Below are 24,594 nucleotides of genomic sequence, written 5' to 3' on the forward strand. Positions count from 1 at the left end.
CAGCTCCGCTTCCTGTGGCAGAGGAAGAACCTGAAGCTATCCCTGATTTAGCCTTTGCCCAAAGGAATGATCCCTTGCTTGGCAAGCCTTTTCTTCAGGAATTAACCAAGGAGGAGGGGAGGAGGTAGGGTGGACCATTTTCTTTCTTGAAGACTGTTCTGTTGTATAGGGGGGATATTGGACCTGATGGTATGCTTAGCTCACAGGTTGTGGTACCTAAAAGCCATAAGACAAGTGTGCTGGAGATTGCCCATTCCCACCTGACAGGCGGACATCTAGGTACAGCCAAAACCCAGGCCCAGATCCTAAACGGTTCTATTGGCCAGGGGTATAAGCAGATGTAAACATGTTGTGGTTACTTGTGGCTTATGTCAGAAGACTTGTACACAAATGCCCCCTCCACCTCCCTTGCATCCCATACCCATCATAGGCACACATTTTTCACGCATAGGTATGGATATATTTGGACTTTAGAATCATCAAAGTTGGGAAACGTATACGTACTGGTGATATTAGACTATGTAACTCGTTACCCTGAAGCCTTTGCATTACGGAACAACACAACACAGCCGATTCTCAAGCAATTAATTCTTTTTTTTTTCAAGAGTTGGGTTTCCATAGGAGATCTTAGCAGATCAAGGATCTTCCTTTAAGGGTAAACTCATGTCCGAGGTAAAGGACATTTTTCAGATTAAAAATTAATATACTTCTTTACATCACCCTCAAACTGATGATTTGGTTGATTGATTCAACAAGAGCCTGAAGCATATCTTAAATAAACTGGTTGATGTTAATGGAAGGAATTGGGATTTCATGACACCATGGTCCCTTTTCACCATAAGGAAAACACCACAATCCTCCATGTGTTTTTTTCCCTTTTAAAATCTTATATGGGAGAGAACCACGAGATGTCTTAGATATGGTGCGTGAAACCTGGAAGGAATGAGAGAAAGACACTTTACCACAATCCCATTGTGCCCAGAGACTGACAGAGCATATGTCAGCAGTTAGATCCATAGTGCAAACTAACATGACTAAGACCCAGGAACAAAAGAAGGGCTATTATGATAGAAACGCTGCATTAAGATCCTTTTCTATTGGACAAAGAGTCCTAGTCCTCCTCCCCTGTTCTAAAAACAGAATGCTCTCTAAGTGGCATGGTCCCTACCATCTAATAGATCAAACAGGGCCTTACAAGTATTGAGTCTCACAAACTAAACAGAAAAATCAAGACTCACATTATCATGTGAATCTACTCAAGCGATGGAAAGAAAATCCCACTGAAGACACTACCATGGTGTTAACCAGTTTGTTATCTGATGAAACCAGCAACAATACTTTGATTCCCAAAAATGTGGCTCAAAATCCAAAGGATGACCAAATGGACCTCTTAGAACAGTTTCCTGATGTTGTCAGAATAGAACCTGACAGAGTAAAGGGGATATATCATTACATCCGTACCCCTCCAGGAAAAGTGGTACATCTGAAGCCATATAGGATACCTGAGAGTAGAAAGACCATCATTGAAGAGGAATTGGGAAATATGTTAAGGCCTAATATTATTGAGCCCTCTCAAAGCCCCTGGTCCTCCCCATTTGTGTTAGTCATTAAGCCAGATCATTCGTGGAGGTTCTGCATTGATTTCAGGAAGGTAAACACGATCTCCCAATTTGATAGCTACCCCATGCCCATAATTGATGATCTTATTGATAGATTCGGGTCTGCCATTTCCCTCTCCATAATTGATCTGCGGAAAGGGGTACTGGAAAGACCCTGTTAATCCAGCAAATAAACAAAAAACAGCTTGTTCTACTCCCATGGGGCTTTTTCAATTCAAAGCATTGCCTTTTGGCTTACATCGGGCACCAGCTACCTTTCAAAGATTAATAGATCAAATCCTCCATGCCCTATGCTTATTTCTATGGAGCATACATCGATGATATCATCATCCACAGTAAGTCTTGGAAGGAGCATGTTTACCACCTGTATTTGGTTACCAGAGTCCTAAGAAAAGCAGGGTTTACGCCAAACCCAAAGAAATGCGATTTAGCTAGATCAGCAGTAAAATATCTTGGGTTTTTCATAGGAAACGTGTTGGTTCAGCCCCATACAGAAGAAGTCAGAGCGGTTAAAGAAATCCCCCCACCCTAAAAACAAAGAAAGATTTGAGAGCCTTTTTGGGTTTTAGAAGGACATTACAGATGTTTTATCCCCCATTCCTACAATCTATAACATCTTCTCTTATGGATAAACTCAAAAATGCGAAGCCTCAGAAAGTTAAATGGCGCTCTGAAGATCAATTGTGTTTTCACAAACCTAAACACATTTTGTGTAGTGAGCCTGTGCTGAAGGTGGCAGATTTCAGCCTAAGATTTATCCTACAAACAGATGCTTCACATATTGGCCTGGGTGCAGCACTTTCACAAGATCATGACGGTATAGAGCATCCCATCCTCTACATAACTAGGATGTTATTCCCAAGAAATACAAATTAAGTGACTCTTGAACTGGAATCCTTGGTAATTAACTGGCATATAACCTTAAATACTCTCTGGCAGATAGGACATTCAGACTTGTCACAGACCATGCCCCATTGATATGGAGAGCCTCCTCAAAGACACTAATGCAAGAGTCATGCTCTGGTTCTTAGATTTAAAGCCCTATTGTTTTTCTGTGGAAAACAGGAAAGGAAAGGAACAGGGCAATGTGGACTTCCTTTCCCGTTTTCCAAAAGGTGCTGAGAGAATCACTGGCATTAAGGGAAGGGTATGTGATGAATTCAATGGAGCCATCACTGATTCCCCAGAGGTGACCTCCTCCCATATGGCCAGGAGACAGTAGCCGCTACCTGATCCTGACCCTGGGGGCGGTTATATGAAGGAGGATCACATGGGAGGAGACAACTACCAGGAAGATGTCATTGCTTCATTGGAGGAGACATAGTGTTCCCCTTTCCCCATGAGAAGACCCTATGATACCCAAGTTCTTAATGGCCTATTGTCATTCTAGCAAGGCATCCACCTTTCACCCAAACACCCATAACTCACACATAACACCTTATGTACTTGATGTGCCTTTTTGTGAAACCCGTGACAAAACCATCCGCGGTTAAAAGCCCAAAGAAAATTATGGACTCCAACTCGCATAACCACTCAGGTACTGAGACGTGGAGGAGGACGAGGGAGTTTCTGAAAAGTGACAGGAGCTCGAAGTACAATATGCAGACTAGTTGTTTTTCCAAACCTGTAATGAGTGGGATATTTAAAAATGGCACCTGCACTATGTCAAGGGAGTACAACATTGCCATCCACACTTGCGCTCCTTAGCACGAAGCAGAGAAGGCCACCGGGACAGGAAGAGAGATGCATAACGTGCACATAACACCTTTTGTTCTTGGTGTGCCTTTTTGTGAAATCTGTGAGAAAAAACAGTCAGGAGTTAAAAACCCAAAGAAAGTTATGGACTCCCATAACCATTCAGGCACTAAGACGAGGAGGAGGAGGACAAGGGAATTTGGACAAAGTGACAGGAGTTTGAAGTACAATATGCAGACTAGTGGTTTTTACAAACCTGTAATGAGCGGGACATTTTTATTACATGGCAACCGCAATATGGCACGCAAGTACGATGTTGCAATTGACGCTTGGGCTCCTGGGTGTGAGACACACAGAGAGAGCTGGTGAAGCAGAGAAGGCCACTGGGACAGGAAGAGAGACGCTGCATGCAGAACTTTTTGGTTGAACAAGAACTTTGTGAGCCCAGTGAAGACACCAAGGAACTGCTAGCTAAAGAGACATTTTGCCATCCCATTTAGGAATCAAGGGGAAGGGACTACCTTCTGGATCCAAGCGTCTTTACCTTGGAGAACATTTTTGTCGGAGCTATTCTTACACATTTGGTTTTGAACACTTTGTTGTAACATCAAGTCAAAGACAGTTCCTTGCAACTTTTGTTGTTTGTTTGAAAGTGTGAGGCTCTGGATAGGCTGTTTCTGACACAAGGACGGCTTTTCAGATACTGACACCCTGACACAGAAAGTTCTTTAATTTTAGTTTCTAGGTAGGGAAGTTCCTCTTTAGAATAGGGCTAGAGAGGAGTTTTTCAAACCCATTTTTATTTAATAAAATGGCTTTACTTAAGACTGTAAAAACCTTGAACCCGGGAAGAAGAGCTGGAGTAGGAGGTTTCCCCAACATGCCGATGCTTCGAAGCATGCTTTCCCATATTGATAGATACCAATGCACTCTGACATTGCAGATTCTAAGTTAAGGAGTTTTAAACCAAAAACCAAAGAACGTGACGAAGCCTGCTCTCCTTGCGACAGCCCTTGCCGAAGCCATCGGACAGACCGTCATCTCCAGGTGACTGCTGCAAGCCCGACAAAATCCAATGCCAAGGCCGCCAAACCCACCCTTCCCTCTCCCCTGAATGGCCCAGATGCAGCGATTCTGCTCCCTTGAACGTCGGAAGGTGGCTGGATGGGACATGCCTGCCTAGCCGCCCAGGAGAAAGCAGGGGATGCTGCCAGGAACTGCTCCAGCGATACATCTCACTCTGCAGGCACGCTGATAGTCAGTCAATCCTGTTGGGAGGCCGAACATGCCCAGCTGCCAGTCCCCTCGGTGGTGTGAAGAACAGTGCCCCCCAAAGGCCTGCTGAGGGATGAGAAACAGATGGGTAGCCCAGCATCCCACTAGGGTCCCTGCAAGGCAGGAACTGAAAAAACGGGGCACCAGGCATGTTGTGCTCTCGGGGATAGGGAGAGGGGCAGGAAAAAGAGTAAGCATAGAAAAGGGGTTCCTATCGTTGAGGGTACTACCTCATAAGTAATCCTGGAAGAGGAAGAGGAGAGTGGAGGTCATTATATTAATTTGCTAAACATAATCTGATATGAACATGAGCAAATATGTCCATATTCTGCAAATCACAAATGTACTGTTGATGTGTAAGTGCTGACCACTTTAATCAGAAATCTATTATTAAATGCACTCCCAATTTTGATTAAAAATATGACAAGCCAATTCACTCCGTCTAAGACATTTAACTACCCTAGTTACATGGCAAATTCGCTGTTCTGCAGGTCAGGAAGGATGGTGGGGAGGGACTGAGCCTCTCAACTCTAGAAGGCTCAATACATAGCGTTCACATCACTGTCGGTGGCCTCCACACCTTCTCGCCTGGTCCAGTTTGAGAGAACTGGGGGAAATATTCTATTCTTCAGATGTGTTTTGGATTACAACCATGCCATAAACTGTATAGACCTTTGTTTTGGTATTTTCCATTGTTTCAAACTAGCCTTCGTTCAACTATCATCTTTTAATTGACTCGATATATCTCAAAATGGAGACATGTGGAATCTATTCATGTTGACTAATGTTAAGTCTTTTTGCATGTGGATTTGGATATCTGTATCAGATTGGATTTTTCTTGCATCATGGCCCATGTCTTCATTTAATTTATGTATCATATTGGGTTAATATTTATCAGTGTGACGCTTCGTACCAAAAAGAAGCAATAATATCGAGTCAATTGATAGCGTGCAGTGCCGGTTTATAGTCATAATGTCGAAAAAAAAATGTCGACAAACAAAAATGTCGAAAATTTTTTTTCGAAAACAATAATGTCGACATCCTATACTTATAATGTAAAAAGTCATTTTTTAGAAAAAAAAATGTTGACAAAAAAATGTCACTTAGAACTATCAACACCTCACCCAACACCCCCCTGCCACCCCCCCCCCCACACCCCCCAACCACCCTCTCACCCCTCATACTCAACACATTCTAATTATATATTTATTTATTTATTTATTCAATAATTAAATAAATAAAAAGAGTATCATTTACTATGGGGATGTCCCCCCAACCCCTCTCACCCAAGACCCCCTGCCACCCCCCCCGCACCCCCACCCCTCATACTCAACACATCTTAGTTATATATATTTATTTATTTATTCATACAATAAATACAAAATTTCGAAAAAATATTGAAAAAATGTCGACATTATTGTTTGTCGACATTATTTTTTTCGACATTTATTTTTCCAAATTTTGACTGACTGTCGACATTTTGACTGTCGACATTATGACTGCCCACCTGCAGTGCCAGCCTACAAATTTCCATTTATATGCACCAGCGGAACACACCTTTTTTAGAACATAGTATGAGCTATAAAAAAAAAAAAACATGTAAACCTGGCAAAAGTGCATAGGCTCCCAGCAGAGAATAAAACTTGCCATGTGGTCAAGCTGTCTCAAGTTTTATCTTTGAGACTCCTGCACAAAGGACTGCAAAGTGTTCGTTTGCAACTCTATTCATTGTTTATAGTGGCTAGAAGTCCCCTGCAGACAGGACATACCTGCTTTTGGTGGCTGCATGGAGAAGAAATGTCTGCAGTTCTGACCAGGAAAGACCACCTAATACTTATTGGACAGGAGGCCATAGTTGTGTTTTGGTAGAAGTTGAACCATCCAACAGTAATATGTACATTCCATGCAACACCTTTGTAACGTGTCTAATCTTAAATCCCTTTAAAAGTAGTTTCAATACGCAATGGTATGGTATGGATTATGTTGGCAGAGTTATTGTAATATTTATTTATTGTTATTGTTTTTTCGGGGTATTTCCTTGCCTCTATCTAATCACAATTTGTAAAATTGTCCTACAATTTTGTTTCAATGCATTTTAATTAAGCAATGACCCTGACTGCCCCGGTAATGCCCCCACCAAGAGGGGTTAAATGCTATCAGTATCCTGGCACATACCGGGTGCCCTTACCCTGCACACCCCCACATCCCAGAATCCCCTCCCTATCCTCCCGCACTTGTTTCACTGCACATGCACATCCGAATTCCACAAGGCCTAGTACGACCATGAGTGTATATTGACTTTCTGTTATTTACTCCCCTGTTCCCTCCCCACTTAATTGTGTGGTGCCTCGAAACACAGGTCTGTTGTATAGGTGCCTAACAAATGCTCAATAAAATAAAAATTAAAAGATACTAATCGTTTTATTTTCTTCAAGTTGAGAAATGGCTTGTTTGCTGTTTCTCAACTTGAAAAAACTACAACTCAAGATGGCCGCCATGGATCAGGGAGAAGGGAACTACACATAGTCCCTTCTTCCTTTCCATTGTGGCCATTGCCGCGACGGAGCTGCACTGCTGAACACAAGTGTTCCTGGCACCACTGAGAGACAAAGGAGCGCATGGTAAGTGAGGATGGGGTTGGGGATGTGGAAATTGGGGTTGGGTCATGCGAGAAGGAGGGGAATAGGCGTGTGGGGCGCACTTACCTAGCCTTGATGGCTTAGCTAACTCTGCCAAAGCCACTGCCCTGTCTATTAGCAGGCATGCAATGGCATGGTATTTTCCAATTGTCCACTGGCACTAAATTGGAATTAACGTATTGTCATTAAAGAACGCACCACCAGGGCTAGTTCAATTCAAATTGTCCAATTTATAACAAAGGAGTACATTATGCCGACACATTCTTTTTACCAGTCTCATCACCAGTCAGTGTTACATCTGCTTAAACAACAAAGTATTACAAATGTCATTGTTTTATTTTCCAACCATGCAGAAGTATTTAAAACTAAAGACTGCCTTTTATCAATAATTTGTCATATGAATTCAGATCTAACCTATCAAACAATACATATCTTAAATACATATGAACAAATGGTGACTATTAAGCAGACAATACAATGAACCTTGCTCTGTCTGGGTTCACGCGGTTCTATAGCTGTGACGCATGCGGCCGGCGACGCTGTGCTTTACCCGCCAGTGGACCTCTTGTAGTCACGTGCTGGGGATGGGCTGCGCCAGCTGCTGTTGGTGGCGTATGCTACTCATGTGCGTGCATCTTTCTTCTGATGCCTTGATGATGGCACCTAGGGAAGCATTGTTATTTGGCATTGCCTATCAATACTTTACCTTTTGGATGAATGTGATTGAGGCCAAGGCGGTCGCTCCCCATCCATAATGTGATGATGTGCCACTTATTTCTTGGCGTATACCGTTTTTTTATGACTCTGCAGGCACGTATCAGACCGTTTTGTATCTTTTCTGTTCTATCTCCGGCGAAATGTTGTCTTGATTTTAGGAAGATGTTCACCTTGTAATACTGTGCTACTTACCAACAGCAGTATTTCACAAATGCTGATGCTATGGCAATATTTATGGGGCTTCTGGAGGCAGTATGCGATTTATAATTTGCCAGATACCCCCAGTGTTATCATTACCACAAGGCTCGTAATGACCCAAGTCTTGGATTGCATATGGAATCACTGCTTCATGACCTGTAAATGGCTGTTTTAATGTCGGCGAGGCTAGACACGGAGACGCCACCCAGTTCTATGTCACTCATGTGTTGTGGCTAAACTGAACTATCGCTTAGTCAGCCAGTCAGATTTCAGGAGCTTCGCATCCTCAATAACATGGAAATATATTTATGGTGACAGCTGTTTGGGTGCAGGAGCTACCGTAAATGTCTAACTGGTTGCATTTGTTTACATGTTTCTCTTTCCACAAAGGTTTGTGATTATATGTTGTCATGTTACTGTCAACCTTATCTATACAACAGTTAACGTTTTATTTTTTTGACATCTTGAGGAACATCACCAAGTGGCGCTCACACAGAGCCTTGGACTTTTGTGGTAGTCCAGGATCCAGAAGCAAAGCACAAGATCCGGGAAATTATCGAAGAAGAAGAGAGAATAAACTACATGAAACGAATGGGAGATAAATGGGTTAATGACCTGAAAAGATTTAGGTAATGTGCAAAACGAGGTGAGGTGCTTAGGTGGGCTGCCCAACTGTTGCAGTTTCGGCCACATGAGCAGCAATGAACACGATTGTGGATCTTCCGTTCGGCAACAATTGTGAATGCTAGTCTATACTGTGCAGACTCTGTTGGATGAAATGTTACAAACATTTTTTCCTCTTCCAGAAGGTGGACTGTGGTGCAGAGTGCAAAGCAGAGAGTGGGAAAGAGAGAACAACAAAGGAGTTGTGAGTGAAAGCGTGAGAAAGCAGAGAGAGAGATGCTAATTGGACAATTATCTAGATAGATAGGCAGACAGAAGGACAGACAAAACTTCCTATTGGCCCACCTGCTCACTGCCCTCTCCGTGTTTAGTGTTAGAGATTGGAGTTCGCTTTTGGTGGAACTTACTGCTGGACTGCCATTTTCCGCTTCCCTCCGTGAGTGGTCTATTTACACAAAACCTTTCGAAGTGTGGTCATATTTTACATTGATGACTCACTGCACAACTGCCCCTATTAGTCAGTGGAGTTATTGTGTGCAGATATCTAATAAGCTTATCTGCTCCATTGTCCACTTACTGTGGACTATCACCCTGCTATGTGTCCCTCTTTTTCGCTGCCCTCATCCTGATATGATGCTGATGAACCTGATATCTACTGTAGCTGGCCCACCGTGTTCTTTTTCTACTTAAGGTAGACACTAAGAGTGTCTCTCTTAGAAAACCTGGAAAGTAGAAACACCTATTGTGAGCCTGTATCATGCATGACATCCTAAACCAATGATAAATATACATAGCCCTGGCCTTCCATGTTAGGGATAATACTGTGATGTCAACTCCTTAGCTACAATGCATCCGAAACACAGCGGCAAGACTACTGCTGAGACTAAATAGAAGAGACCACATCACCCAGCCCTGATAAGTCTGCATTGACTACTAGTAAAGAAAAAAATCAATTCCAAAGCCCTCTCCTTTGCCCACAGATCATTGCACAGTCAAGGAGCAAAATTCCTCCCAGCAGAAATCACCTGATACATACCCAAAAGAACCTTGAGATCTAGAACCGATCTCCAAATAGAAATAAGACACCATAAGAAATCTAAACTCAAAGGCACTCTCTTCCACATAGCTCCGAATACCGAACACCACAATTAACAGGACACCGCCCCCCAGAAAAGAACATCCAGTGCACACAGCAAGGCACTTCCAGAAAGCACAACCAACAGGCGCCAGTTACTCGTGGTTCTACCTGCACCAACAGATGAGCACAACACCTATCTTATCCCTCTCTTCCTCACTAACCAACCCACCTAATGTTCCTTAGAGAGCCCCAAGATCGCCTGGAGACCATGGAAATGGCAGCGCTGTGCGTAATAACTCAATTTAGCATAACATAAATCTGGCATGATACTTATAAGCAAAACTCTTCACAGCACTAGCTGAGTTCTCGAAATCATCTTGAAGTATAGCGCAAATTCCTATGCAAAAGCCTCACACTGTATCCCCAAACCAAGATCCTTACCATGCGACTAAACAGCTTAGAAATTCCAAACCTTACAACTCGGAATCCTTAATTCACACCTAGATTCGGCCGGCTGATGGACCCCTATATTCTCTATTTTTCACTAATGACAGATTAAATCATTACCTTTGTTGTAAATATTTACTTGACATCTGTATTACGTATATACACATTATACATTCAAATGTTGTAAGAAAAATAATCTCTTGAACAAGGTGGTAGAAATGTTCCAACAACCTGCCTTTGTATTTCCCTTATGTTGCCCAGTTCCTGTTTGAGTAGGGCTTTCCTTTTTTGATTGCAAACCTGGAAGCCCCCGCATAGGCTACACAAATTTAGCTAACTATAGAACTTTCTCAAGCTAAACTGTAAGACCCTATAGACCCGCAATGAAAGCATTCCCTTCCTGAATTCCTATGAAGTAGGCTTCTGTCCTGGTGGAGAAACTTCCTCAGTTATTCTATTGCTGCTGGATGGCTTACAGATGAGTGAAGACGTCATTGTCCTGGGAGGATAGTTCAGCGGCAACGTGCTCGCCTTGGAAGCAAGACGACACAAAGCAACACAGGTTCGATCCCCAGGTCCGTCCTTAGAAACCTTTGGGTATTTAAGCGCGTTATAAAGACACAACTAAGACAAACAACTGGGCAACTAAAACAAACAATTCCTGTAACAGCGCCTCAATGCCCGAAGGCTGTGTGAGCGCTTTAAAAATGCAAAATAAATAAATAAATGTATGTCTGTGTTCCTCATACATCTTTGAGCCACTTATTATTGTCACACTCAAAATACTGCTATAATGTCCTGGACTGGCCAACAGGGCACTGTCCTGTAAATCCCACTCTTCTCTGCTGCTGTTTCTCTTATCACCTATGCAGTACTGGAAACCTCTGTGTCATGCTCACAACTCTTAAAACCTCTCCCATGTTTCCTCTGATTCCATGAGCATATATATAATGTAATGTAACCGTTTTTTATAACGTTCTTCATGCCGGACTCCGAGGCCGCGGGACCGGGAACAGAAATCCAACCTGTGTTGCTCGGAGCAGTCTTGTAACTGAGACAAACACATTGCCCCTTAGCTGTATATGGTTGTGACACTCTAGTTAGGGTTAAGTTACACCCATATAGTAAATTCCAACTTTGGATGGCTTTTAGCTTTGCTCCCTGTTTGACAAATCTGCACACAACTTTAAAAACTATATCAAATTGTCTTTAATTTTTCTTGGAAAGATTTGTGCGGTTTTGTCAATCGGGGCAAAGTTTTAGGGTGTTCTCAAAAATTTTGAAATCTCCATATTTTACATTGGCACAATTTCTGTCAAGCCTACAGTCCCAACCGCTGGCGGAATTTGCACCAAACCTTTATGAGGAGCCGCTGTCCGGTCCGGAAAGCATGCTTTCACGAACTTGATGCAAATCCGTCCAGCCCTTTTTGAAAAAATATATTTCTATTTCTGGTTGGTTTCTGGACTTCTCTGATGTCCATGTTACTGGCATTTTACCGCAAGCATATTGGCTAATTTAGGAGCATTCGATTTGATTGTTTGTGTGGGTGTGTGGGGGCGCACGTAAAAGGTTTCCAATGGCCCGACCCAAGAGAAGGTTAAGAGGGGAGGTCCAGAAGGGTGTAATATGCCATACAAATGGTCAAAAAAACTGATAATTGTATTGTGGATTTAGTCGCATGGAGGTAGGTCTCAGACCCACACCAGGGACCCTTACAACTAGGGGCAAGGCTGAAACCCAACCCACCCTGAAACTCCCTGAACAACCAATGCAGATGCATAGCCCTGGAAACCAATAGTTGTCTATGATTCAAACTGTTTCAGATAAATTCGAGCCATGTATGCAGAGAAGCAGCCATTTTAATGCTTGGTTCAAATCCCTTACAGAATCTCATTTCAAGGACCGTTGCCTGAAACTGCTATTTTAATGCTTCTAATGATAGTTCAAATCAAACTCATGAAGGTACAAATGCGACAGGGGAAGTCCCTCCTGTTCTGAGGCTGTCGTAGAAGGTGGACTGGTGACAAAGTATTACATGTGTCCTCACTATATTCCCTTTCCTAGGACCAACTGGATCAAGGAGTATTTGGATAGTGCACCATATCTCATCCTCATCTTCAAGCAAGTTTATGGTTTGCTCCCACAGAACAAAAAGAAGACCCATTACTACAACGAGATCAGTGTATCTATTGCATGTGGGATGCTACTCGCTGCTCTGCAGGTATGTGTCACAGACCGCCATGTCCATGCTCTATCGAATGAAAATATCCATGGCGAAGAGTTGCAATTCATTGCCCTAATCGAGGCAGCCGCCTGTGTGATTATGTAGCACACCTCATTTGCATTGGAAAAAGGATGTGGTATGATCATGGGGGAGATTAAGAGTATTTCGTTTGTACTTCCTGGCAATGCTTTCCTATTCAAGAGTTTGTGCAGCACACAGGGCTCATTTGAAGTCCCCTGTTAGAAAATATTAAAATGTTTCCTATGGCAACAAAAGACACACCCCAATCTTAAAAGGTCAGTGGAGATGGGGTTAGGACAATACTGTAAAGAAGTGGGAAGATGGCATATTTTGGCCACAGTGAAGGAGAATAACTATACATATGACATTTTCATTTTTTAACCTATGAATGGTCATAATTACAGAACTGAGATTACGTTTGTATTGGTATTTATTGATTTATTACAAACACAAAAAAATCTGTACAAATTCACATGAATAGTTAACATGCAACAATTAGCATGAAAACCAAAAGAAAGAAAACTAAGACATATTAGAAAGTAGATGGATTTTTAGTTGTGTGCAAAAAAGGTAATAGGTGATAATGGCCCTGATGTGGGGGAGAGAACTTCAGAGCTTGGGGGCTAGGAGCGAGACCGAGCAAAAGCAGGATTGGGAACAGAGTGGCTTTGGAACAGATAACAAAAAAAGAGATTGTGATTGAAGGGATCAAGAAGGGACATGCAAAGAAACAAGAGAGCTGAGATAGGTAGGAGCAAGTCCATGAAAACATTGAAAAGTAATGCAGAGAAAACAAAACAAAAGGCAAGATGTGAAGGATAGCCAACGAAGGGAGTGTAAAGACAGATAATAGAAACACAAGGAGAAATTCGAAAGAGTGCAAATAGAAGATTTAAAAACAGAACGAAGAGAGGCCAGATGAGAAGCAGGACGACCAATAAGAAGACAGGAGCAGTAATCATGATGGGAAAAATCAGAGCAGTAATAAGGAGTTTGGTGGCATGAAAAGGGCAGCCTTTATGGATGTTAAAGAGTTAAAAATAAAAGGAACAAACAATATTAGAGATGTTAAGTGTAATGGAGACAGGGGAATTGAATGCATACCTTGCTTCCGGGCAGAAGAAGAAAAAGGAGGGAGAAAAGAGAATGGAGGGTGGTGAGAGGGGATGTGGGATTGAGGAGGCAGGAAAGAAAAGGATTCCAGTCTTAGAAGCATTCAGATGTAGAAAATGGGAATTCATCCAATATTGGATGGCCAGGAGGAAACTAGAAATAGTCGAGTGAAGGGTGTCAGAAAAAGAGGAGAAAGAGACAAAAAGCTGAGAGTCATCTGCATAGAAATGTGCAGAAAGACCAAAGGACAAAACAATATGAGATAACGGGGAGGTGTAGAGGGAAAAGAGAAGAGGACCCAGGACAGAAGCCTGGGGAACGGCATGAGTCAGGGGGAAAGTAGATGACGTTAAGCCACCCCTAGAAACGGAAAAGCAATCGTCTGCCAGGTAGGATTTAAAACAAGAAAGAGCAATGCCAGAAACACCAAGGGAATGTTAGGAAGAGAGAACAGTAGGATGGTCGACCATCTCAAAAGCAGCAGAGAGGTCAAGTAAGATTTGAATAGATGATAGCTTAGAGTGATGTGTGGACAGAATAGAGTTAGAAACACAGAGGAGTGCAGTCTCTGTGGAGTGGAATGGGTGAAAGCCAGATTGTGTTAGTGGAAAGTGAGAATGAAGATCAAGATACGGGGAAACCTGAGGATAAGCTACTCGTTCTAGAATTTTAGATAGAAAAAGAAGAAGAGAGATGGGACGATAGCTTGAAGGTATGAAATGTTTAAGGACGTATTTATTTTTTTAGTACAGGAAAGATAACAGAGGTTTTAAAGTCAGCGGGGAAGGTTGCAGAGGACAGAGAGATATTGATAAGAGAAGCCAGATAGAGAAATAGAAGAGGAGAGATCTTATTGATGAGGGGGAAGGAATAGGGTTCACTTGGGAAGCAATAGGATACGCTCTGGCATGGAAAGAAGAAGTGTCAGTTTCAGAGAGAAGGTTGAATGAGGAGAAGGAAGATGAAACAGAGGGAAGATTGAGGAGTAGTAGGTTGCTGTGAGGTGAAACAGAGGATCGATGGTGCTCCCCTTTAGAGGTAAAATTGTTTGCCAGATCAGTAGGAGTAAGGGAAGAAGAGGTAGAGGGATCTGGAGAATAAGAGGAAAGTATATGATTGAGTAGCTGAAAAAGATGACAAGGATGAGGAGAGTAGGAGAGAATAAGATTAGAGAAGTAGAGTGTTTTGGCATCAACCAACGTAGAATCCTAAGAGGAGTGGATAGAAGGAAATTCATTTTTTTCCACTTACATTCAGCCCACCAAAGTGTAGTAACATAAAGAAAGAAGGTTCATGAGTCAGCCAAGGTTGGGGCGGTTTGTAGGATGGGTGAAAAGGACAGGCAGGGTGAAGAGCAGCAATAGTTGAAAAAAGAGAGGCGTTAACAGAAGAGAAAGCAGAATCTGCAGAACGAGAGGCAAAGCCAACAGGCGAGGGGAAGGAGGAAGTAAGGGCTGGTAAGAAGACAACAGAATCAGAGGATCTAAGATTATGATGAAGAAATGTTTGTGATGAAGAAATGGGGGCAGGAAAGGTAGAGGGGAGAATAGGAAGTAGAGCAAAGAATGATCAGAGAAAGGGAAAGAATTACAGGAGACAGGAAAGATTGGTGGCGAAGTAGAGAATATGAGACCGAGAGAAGAGCCAGAGGAGTGCAGAGGAGGTATAGGGTATTGAGAAAGATAGAAATTAGTTCAGTATGGAGAGAAAAGGAGAAAAGACATGAGTGGTTGAAAGGTGTAGGTTAAAGTCACCAAGAAGAAAGAAGTCAGAAGTGAGAGGGAGGAGAAAAGAGAGAGGTTCGTCAAGATCAGTACAGAAAGAGAGAAGAGCGCCAGGTGGGCGATATAGAAATTAGGAGGTTTTAGGAGAAATTAGAAAAAATGGTATTCAAAGGATGTAAATTGTGGAGGAGCTAGCACTGGAGGAAGAGCAGCGTGGGAATAGTAGGACAGTGCCACCTCCTTGCCAGATTGTCTCGGGGAGTGAAAACAACAGAAGGCAGTGGTTGTAAGTGATGCAGGAGTAACTGTATCAGTAGGGGGTATCCAGCTTTTAGCGAGGCAGAGAAAGTGGATGTTAAGATTGAGAAAGGAGACTCAAGAATGGTGTGTGATTTGTTGCAAATTGACTGAACGTTGTGAAGGTCAATGGAGATAAGCAAAGCAGAAACATTGAGAGTGATAGAAGTCAAGGTAGGAGAGCTACAGAGCCATTGAAGTCATGGTGTGAAGATGTACAGGGAACTGGAATAAAAGCAGGTATGGTTAGAAGAAAAAAAGCCAATAGTTGGAAGAAAAAAACGGCAAAGGGGAATAAACCACGTTCTATAGATAGTGGAACAGGAGGGTATAGCCATTTCAGCAGTTGGCCAGCCGCAACCGAAAGGAGAGTGCTGCAGTGAACGATGACAGGCAACATGTTTATACAGAATAACATACAGACAGGGGAAGAAAGCTGCCAGTCACATGTCCTTTGAATGGCGCATCTGGATGTGGATGCCTTGGAAACACTTCCTGGTATGTGGTTATGTGATGGTCACGTGACTGCTGTAGGGGAAGTGGGGCGAGGTAGCATTGTCCACGTCCGAGGCAGTGAAACAGGTGGCAGGGAACGCACAGCAGATCCCACAAGACGACATCAGGCAGGCAGGTACACTGGGCAGGTAAATCCTCTGGTGCCTTTGGGAGTGCCCAGTCTGGGGGAAGCACTTCTTGATATTCAGTCCGGTGATAGTCACATGACCGCTGTAACACGTCAGGGGCAGCGGGGCCAGGCAGCATTGCCAGCAGCAGTGAAACCGCTAGCAGGGAGTGCACTCCAGATCCCACAGGACACCAGCAGGCAGTGGATGTTGGCTGGCAGGGAGGCAGGCAGGCCCAGAAGCACTGAGCAGGTAAGTCCTTCTCGGGTGCCTCTGGGGAGTGGCCAGTCCGGGGGAAGCACTTTCTGATATGCGGTCATGTGAAAGTCACGTGACCACTGTAGCAGGTCAGCGGGGCCAAGGCCAGGTAGTATTGCCCATGGTTGCAGCAGTGAAACAGCCAGCAGGGAACGAACTCCAGATCCCACAAGACACCAGCAGGCAGTGGATGTTGGCTGGCAGGGAGGCAGGCAGTCCCAGAAGCACTGAGCAGGTAAGTCCTCCTCGGGTGCCTCTGGGGAGTGCCCAGTCTGGGGGAAGCACTTCCTGATATGCGGTCACGTGATAGTCACGTGACCACTGTAGCAGGTCAGCGGGGCCAAGGCCAGGTAGCATTGCCCATGGTTGCAGCAGTGAAACAGCCAGCAGGGAGCGAACTCCAGATCCCACAAGACGGAAGCAGCAGCAAATGATGGCTTGCAGGCAGGTCCAGGTAAAGTGGGCAGGTAAGCCCTGTGGTGCCTATGGGGAGCCAGTGTCAGTGGCTCCGTGACAGGGGCTTTGGCATTGCCCTTGACCCCACCTATCGTCGCACAGTGGCTACTGACCCTGGTGTGTAGCCATTCCCAGTGACCTCTGTGCCCATAAAATGGCCACTGTGCCCTAAGCACGTTCTTCAGCCATCGCTAAGTGACCAGATTTGGGCAATGGGAATTGCCAGTGCCCAATTCGCTCCTATTGCAGGGCTGCGAGCCAGGCCACAGCCTGCAGTCATGGTCTGCAGCCAATTTACATGTCAGGTGGGCCTCAGCCAGCACAATCCACTTAGTTTGGGAAATGGCCTTCAGCCAGCACCAGACCTCATAATGGGTTCGAGAATCTGGCCGTTAGTTTGGGAACACAAGTGTGTAGAGCCATTTAGGTAGCTACATAGTCATATGCGTGTCCACGGACTCTACTGGGTGTACTGAGATATAGATCATAGTTTAAACTATTTTGGACTCTTAAAAAAAAACACTGGACAAATTGTCCCCAATCCACAAAGGAATACATAGTCAGACCCAATACGCGAAGGCTTCACATAAATCAATCCAACAGTTCAGGCTCCAGTTTCATAGTGGGAGAATGAATTTGCATTTTGGGACCACCTTACAACCTTTCCCTCACTTGATGAAGCCCCAAAATGCCAAATATATAAGCCATAAGGGAAGTGCTGTTCCTGTGGGGAATTCAAGTTACCTATAGCTGTAGTGTCACTATCACCAACTACAGAATGCACATAACTAGAGATGGATGAAAACTAGTTTTTAAGGCACTAGAATGGCTTCAGAGCGTGTGGGCCGATGGACTTTGAAGCAGGTAGATCAATCGGGAAGAGGACCTCCTAGCTCTGAGAGTAAGGTCCATAGACCCTTCCTTAATTTAGGGCATCTGAGTTCAAGGCACAGAGTGGAGTAAAGTGAGTTTAACAATTTGGTTCTGGCGGTAGAGAATGAATTATCATCTCTGAATACTCTAATTTCTTTCATAGTTGGCTTTTTTAAATTTAGAAATCCTGGACCTGTTCCAGGGTGACAGTGAAAAATGAACGCTGTCCTGGATTGGATATGTTTTGGAGCCAGCATACAGCACGCAAGGCTTGGCAGGTGATCTCTCTGTCAAGAAAGCTTTTACAACAGAGTTTTCATCATGAGTTGTGCTGCTTGAAAGCCTAGATATGGATTGTTGTTTCCATCAACCTCTGAGGTTATGCTGGCCATTACAGCTGAGATTTTGCTGGTCGAAGAAAGGGACAAGAAGGATGTGGCAGAAAGTTTAGTTATGGGAAAGTGGGTACGATTAGGACAGCTCTCAGTTGAGAGAGACGTGTATGGTCACTGTTAATGATAGGTAGGGATGGATGCATTGGGGGAGACAGATATTTACTCTTTGGTTTTGGGCCAACTCTCAGTCTTAACAGAATCTAGTATCAAGCCATTTGACACACATCCAGGTTTTGATTTACTGCATGCATTGGGCAAGTGGGGCTCTGGCTGGCAGCAGATCCTGCCTATTTAAAGATGGTTGTGGGCGTTATCAGCGTGCATACACAAGACGTTGTAGTGCAATCAGAAGCAAACAATAATGATGGCCCCAGGCAAGTGGTGAATGTTGATGAGAAATTGATATAATGAAAAGGGTTTTGGAGGCGGTTTATGGAGGAGTGAGCTGAGAAGAAGGGATCACGCGGATCCTTTGAAACCCAGGTGCATGAACGCGCATAGATATGTTTCAGCAGCATCACAACTGCCATCTTCGAACTGGAGATTGGGGTGTGGAATAGTGTTTGATATGACCAGGAGCGCCATCAGGATCAAGACTTTAAAACATTCAGCATCAGCTGTAATTTTTAAGTTGTACATTGGGAAGGTTAGCATAGATGCTGTGCCTTGTAGGAAATGATCGATGAAGGAGCAGTTACTGATGTGGAGTTGGTCAGTCATGCATTTTTGTGAATTTATACTAGGAAGAGTGTGCTAGTGAGCTCTCTGAAATTAGCAAAATCCTATAGGGTGTAGGGAATCACAGATAAAGCCCAATAAGGCAGAAGCACGTGTCTGGGGTTGCTGATGGTACTCGTATTCAGAGTAGCATTTCCTAGAGCTTTAGTTCTTTACTGGCCTTGTGGTTGGAACCAGACCGATATGCAAATGAATATTTCTCCTCTGTGAAAGGCTCTGTGAGCTAAAACTTGGCTGTAGACATCCTTGTGTTGGAGCCACTCCATAGAGCAGGTTATTTAGCCGTGTTTGTTCTCAGCATAGGGGAGTCCACATTTGTGCCCATTTTTTAAAGACTTGGGTTTAACCCTAAGATACTGAAAGTAATCCAGATGTGGAACCCTTCTGCATTGTGCCTAAGTCCGGCTGAACCTCACCTTAATGATGATGCCCAAAAAGCAGAAACATGTGTCTGGGGTTGCTAGTGGTACTCTTATTCAGTGGAGAATTGCCTATCATTATGGTGCTGTAATGCCGTTGCAGGTGGACCACACTGATATGCAAATCGATACTTATCTTCCGAGAAAGGTACAGTGAGCTGACACGTGGTTGAAGATCTTGAGATGTGGGAACCACCCCTAGGACAGGTTAACGGGCCGTGTTTATTCTCATTTCTGCACACTTTCAATTGCCAGAGAGAACCACAATTGCTAAGACATACGTGTCCATGGCCCTCTCCAAGCACACTCGATATATTTTTGGTTATAGGTGTTAGTCCATGCCTTTTTATCACCATAACCAAAAAGGAAATATGCATTTCCTCTGGCACGTCTCTGCATGGCAGCTGATCCCTTAGGATTCTGCCTGGTTTTAATGGTGTAAAAAACAAGTGGAATCCCAAGGGATTCCAGCATCGCTGCATGAATGAAAATTCTATGCAGGGGAAATGCAGGAGTCTTCGCAGAATGCAGCTGGTGGAGGCGGAGGGAGTGTCTTTGTGCTCAGACCAACAGTTAAGTGCTTTAAATGCATTAAAGTGTCATGGCTCATACTTTACAGATTGAGTGCTTGTATCCAGCTCTTCTCCTAAGGGATTGTGTGACCAGGACCAAAATCTCTTCTTTAAGAGTAGTTGGTAATTGAGGTTCAAGAATGGTTTACAGTGTTAGTGGCTGCATGGGAAATCATAGGCTACATCGCCTTGAATATTCTGGTGGACAAAGAATGATATGAAATGATAGGTTATTTATAACGCACTTAATACACAGAGGTTAATCAAAAAGGAGGCCTTGTTCTCGATGAACAGTGTCACAAATTGCTCATGTGCATTGGTCCTAAGATGCACTGCAATGTGGTCTAAACCAGTTGCATGAAGGGTTCAAGCTGCTGATTATTATTGGCACTACTGGTGATGTTGAGACCACCCCTGAACGGCTCATTGCTTACCTCCTGCATGGAGTTGGGGTCGGAACATCATCAAAATATCAGCCTCCCTGAAACTCTCACAAGACCAACATTCCCCATTCTCATGACATGTCTACAAATCATTGTTTCCAGAAATGATTCTCCTCATAACTACCTTCCACAACCTTTGCCTGTCCTCTTCCCTTAGGCGCTATTACTTACTTTGAAAGTGGCTGTCATTACAAGGCTGCTCAAACAGCCAACCTAGAGAAAAGCATTCTGGGAAACTACAGTTCCATCGCCAACCTGAGATTGCGTGCCCCTCGAGGTTAAGATCCTAGAATGCGTCATCGTGTAGCAACTGACAAACTACAGCGAAATATACTCCCGCGTTATGACAATCAGTGTTCAGACCATCAAGAAGCACCATAACAATCTTCGGGACACCATAGAAACAATACCAGAAAAACTTGATGCGAAAAAGAAACATTGCACTCCTGTTTTTAGAGCTGCGACTGAACCTATCAGCAACTCACATCACCCTTTGCCCCCCACATACACCTAACAAGACTCACTGATGACATGGGAACACAGCCCACAAATGAATTTAATCCATCCTCTCCGACAGAATACCTTAAGTCAATCTGAGTACATGTGAATCGAAAGCTGGTCCCCAAACCTAAACATGGGCGGTTCCCCATGGTTCATCATTTCATGATTGCCATGGAGTTTAAATGACTACATGTGTCACCTAGCTCTACCTGATTAAAAACGCCAAGCCCTACCGCCTTAAACATCTCTGCAGGTGACACTTATCTTTTCATCTCTTGCATGGCAATGGCACCTACTCTAACAACACCCCACCTTTCCTCAAGCTCACTGACAGTGGATGACAGCTAACTACCTCCAACTGAAGAGGGTACTGTTCCTTTAGCATCTTTGGAGGAAAAACCTCACTTTGAAAAGTGCAGCAACCCATCACTTCTCCCACAGACCTGCGGTCGCATGGTCAAACACAACCCCCTCTTTGTGAAACCTCACTTTAATGATAATGCTGCTTTAAAGACTGAAATGATAGCTATTTTACTAAACAAGTCTGATGCAGAGAGAACAGTCTTTTATTCAATGTCTCCCCGCATTGCTAATTTAGGCAGTCCAAGAGCATACGCCATCACTGTGCTTTTCCTCTTAAGGGAGCCCAACAGGGGGAGGCTTGGCACTGCACGTTGTGGATAATTCTTTCCCTCGAAAAGCTGAGGCCCAGCTCACATGTCAGTGGCAGGATAACGTGTTTGTATGCTGCCCACAGGCTAAGTATGCAAATAACATTTTTGTGTCCTGGGAGCTTACTCCATGATCCAACGGCACACACAAATCCTACAGTTGTTGCCCAGGAGTAGTGCCCCTTCAGAACCTACTACTTGTGCTCACGGGGAGAAACCATAGACCAGTTGAGAGTAAGAGTAAAATTGCCTAACTTTAGCAACCCCACCTAAGGTCCATGACAAAAACGTATGGAGAAGCACTAAACGAGCAGGGATAGCCTTGAAGATCGAAAATTTATTTAAAAGGTAGCAAATCATTTTGAAGTCTCTACCCGGTAAGACACCAGACAGGCAATAAAACGCAGCCAAACCAAAACCCTCTCTGAGTCATTCATACAGCTGCAGAACCTTGCAGAGGACCCAGCTCCTGGGAGTGGCTGTCCCCTATAAAAACACCCAAAGCATCACACATTGAGGGTGGTCTATGGAGATGGCTGTGGCAGGTGGTAGGTGATAGTTTGTAAAGTTGGAAATGACAGGAGAAATGAGAGGAGATTGGAAGCTCGAGGGGTAGAAGACCGTGGTGAGGGGAGATAAGGAGGAGGAAAGTTAACAATGGCTGGAGGAGGGAGGACTAGATAAGCAGGCTAAGGAGGAGGAAGGTGGACAATAGCTGGAGGAGGGAGGACTAGATAGGAAGCTGATAGGCGAAGGAAGGTGAATAATAGCTGGAGGAGGGAGGACTAGATAAGAAGGCGGTAGGCAGATACCATGAGAAGATGCTAAGAGAAGGAAAAGAGGTGACTGGGAAATATGAGGAGTAGGGGGTAGGAGAGGAACAGTTGGGGCTGGTGGAGAATAACAGCAGGAAGTAGTTATCCAGTACAAAAGGCATGAGGAGTCCAGTTCCCAAGGCAAGGGGTAGTGAAAGAACTATGATCTGAAGCGGGGGTGAGGAGGACCCAGATACGGAACAAAGAGGTCCTGGGAAGGGTACAGGTCAGGACCCTAGGAGAGAGAGTTGACAAGGCCCTACTTAACCCACATGGGGTGGGAGATGAGCTGGCCCCTTTGGTAGCCTTGCAAACAATGATGCCTTATATCAACCATTGTTGAGAGAGCTCCCATAACTCCCACAGGCGTGGTCTAAAGGAGAGAACAATGACAGCACTTCACCTGCTGCTCTCCATGAGCACCACAGCACCTATCCCATACCCCCCTCCCTGTGCTTGCACGTTCTGAACACTCACAAGACATAGTATGTTCATTTCCCCCCCCCATTGTCTCTTATTATTTGTACTTAATTATTTAACAGTGTTGTAATGACATTGTCTATCCTCCCTTGTCCCCTCCCTGTTGCCCTGGGGACGCTTTGAAACAGTATTGCTTCCTGTTTAAGCACCTAACAAGTGAAGAATAAACAATAAACAATAAGGGAAGCAGAGTGCGGGAAACCTTTAAGCTCGACCGCGAGAGGAGACATCCGAGGGACTTCAGGGAGAAAGGGTGGGGAACCCCCAATCCAGGTTTTCAGAGACTAAAAGGACGCAGAGAAGCAGGGTGTGGGAAAACCCTCACTCCCAAGACTGACCCGACTGGAAGTCAAATGGGGACTCAGTTCCGGGATCAGTGGAAGTCATTTGTTGTCAATAAAGGTGCTGAAAGATTCCCCTTGGATGTTGGTCCTTTGTGATGCCCGCTCGGCTAAGGGACAATGGGCATGGGCAAATCTCAAGGAGCGATCTGTGTCATCAAGCCTCCTTGGTGGGTAAGGCTGACAGAGCAGCTCTTGAAACTGCAATATGATTTTACAAAGGAACGGCCCTTTGGAAACTACGCCTAATATTGCAAAGGATTACTTGCTGGTTTGTGAATTGTCTTGAATAATCTCTGCCTTGTCTTTTTTAGAATGTGGGCCTGGTTACTGTGACCTCCACTCCTCTGAACTGTGGTCCCCGTTTGAGAGTTCTCCTCCAGCGCCCGGTGAACGAAAAGCTATTAATGCTGCTGCCGGTGGGATACCCCAGCAAAGATGCCACTGTGCCAGACTTGGCCCGCAAACCACTGGAGGACATCATGGTTGTGCTCTAAATGATCAAAAAGACAAATGTTCCTTCTCCCTTCCCTTCCTTTGTCTCCCTCTTTCACTCTCTCTTGTGTTTTCATTTAACCCCTTAAGTGCCAAAGACGAGTATGCTCGAACTTTTTGCATAGACTTGCATAATAGCACTGCAGTTAATCCAGTGACTCTGAATGGCGTGTCTTGTGAGGTGAACCACTAGCACTGTCTGCACAGGGCCATACTGCTTTAAATGTTTTAGCAAATCGAACTTTTTTGTAAAACTGGCTTTAAAACAATCCTCCTTTAAAATCCATTTTAAAGATGTCACAATGCATAAGTACAATGTTTGTTTTGTGTAGCTAGTTACAATTGCACGGCACTGTGGCGTTAGTACGAGCTCTGGAGGCGAAAGCCAAGAAGGTCAGCTTGCACTTTCACTTAAATCCGGCTTTTCCCCAAATAAATATAGTGGTCAAGGGCACCAACTCCTCTGTCTCCTGATTGCTCAGGAAAGTCCCACCACTTCTTCAAAGGAACGGTCCAGTGGTCGAAGTGAGCGGGAACGGTCGGGAGCGGCATTCCACTACTTTTATTTTTTTACTATTAACAGTTCCACTACACTTTGCAAACATTTTCACCATTCCGGAATTGTTCTTTTGTGAAGTTAAAGCACACTTCTCTACTTTAGCATCCTATTGCAGTTACAGCTAAACTGAAATCTGTTTCGTCTTAATTGGCTGTCAACCAGTATGGCTGCAGCCCTTGAATGTTTTGCACATTGCTCGCTTCCTGTCTACTCTGTCCCCCACCAGGGCACAGTTCCACTTCTTTTTTTGGTACAGTTCTACCGCTGAAGAAACCATGCAT

General features: G+C 44.1%; 1 protein-coding gene across 2 annotated transcripts in view; it reads left to right on the forward strand.

The window, feature by feature from the left end:
- IYD (iodotyrosine deiodinase) overlaps positions 1 to 24,208 on the forward strand; it is a 139,797-nt gene extending 115,589 nt beyond the window's left edge. For both annotated transcript variants that reach the window (XM_069608125.1, XM_069608124.1), the window contains exons 3-5: positions 8,613 to 8,772; positions 12,360 to 12,516; positions 23,574 to 24,208. In XM_069608125.1, the coding sequence (XP_069464226.1) occupies positions 8,613 to 8,772; positions 12,360 to 12,516; positions 23,574 to 23,756 (500 nt within the window). In that variant the 3' untranslated portion in view covers positions 23,757 to 24,208. The remainder of the gene's footprint in view (positions 1 to 8,612; positions 8,773 to 12,359; positions 12,517 to 23,573) is intronic.
- The last annotated feature ends 386 nt before the right edge of the window (positions 24,209 to 24,594 follow it).

Source organism: Ambystoma mexicanum, chromosome 4q (genome assembly GCF_040938575.1).
Source record: "Ambystoma mexicanum isolate Mex_15411 chromosome 4q, UKY_AmexF1_1, whole genome shotgun sequence".
Lineage (NCBI taxonomy): Eukaryota > Metazoa > Chordata > Amphibia > Caudata > Ambystomatidae > Ambystoma > Ambystoma mexicanum.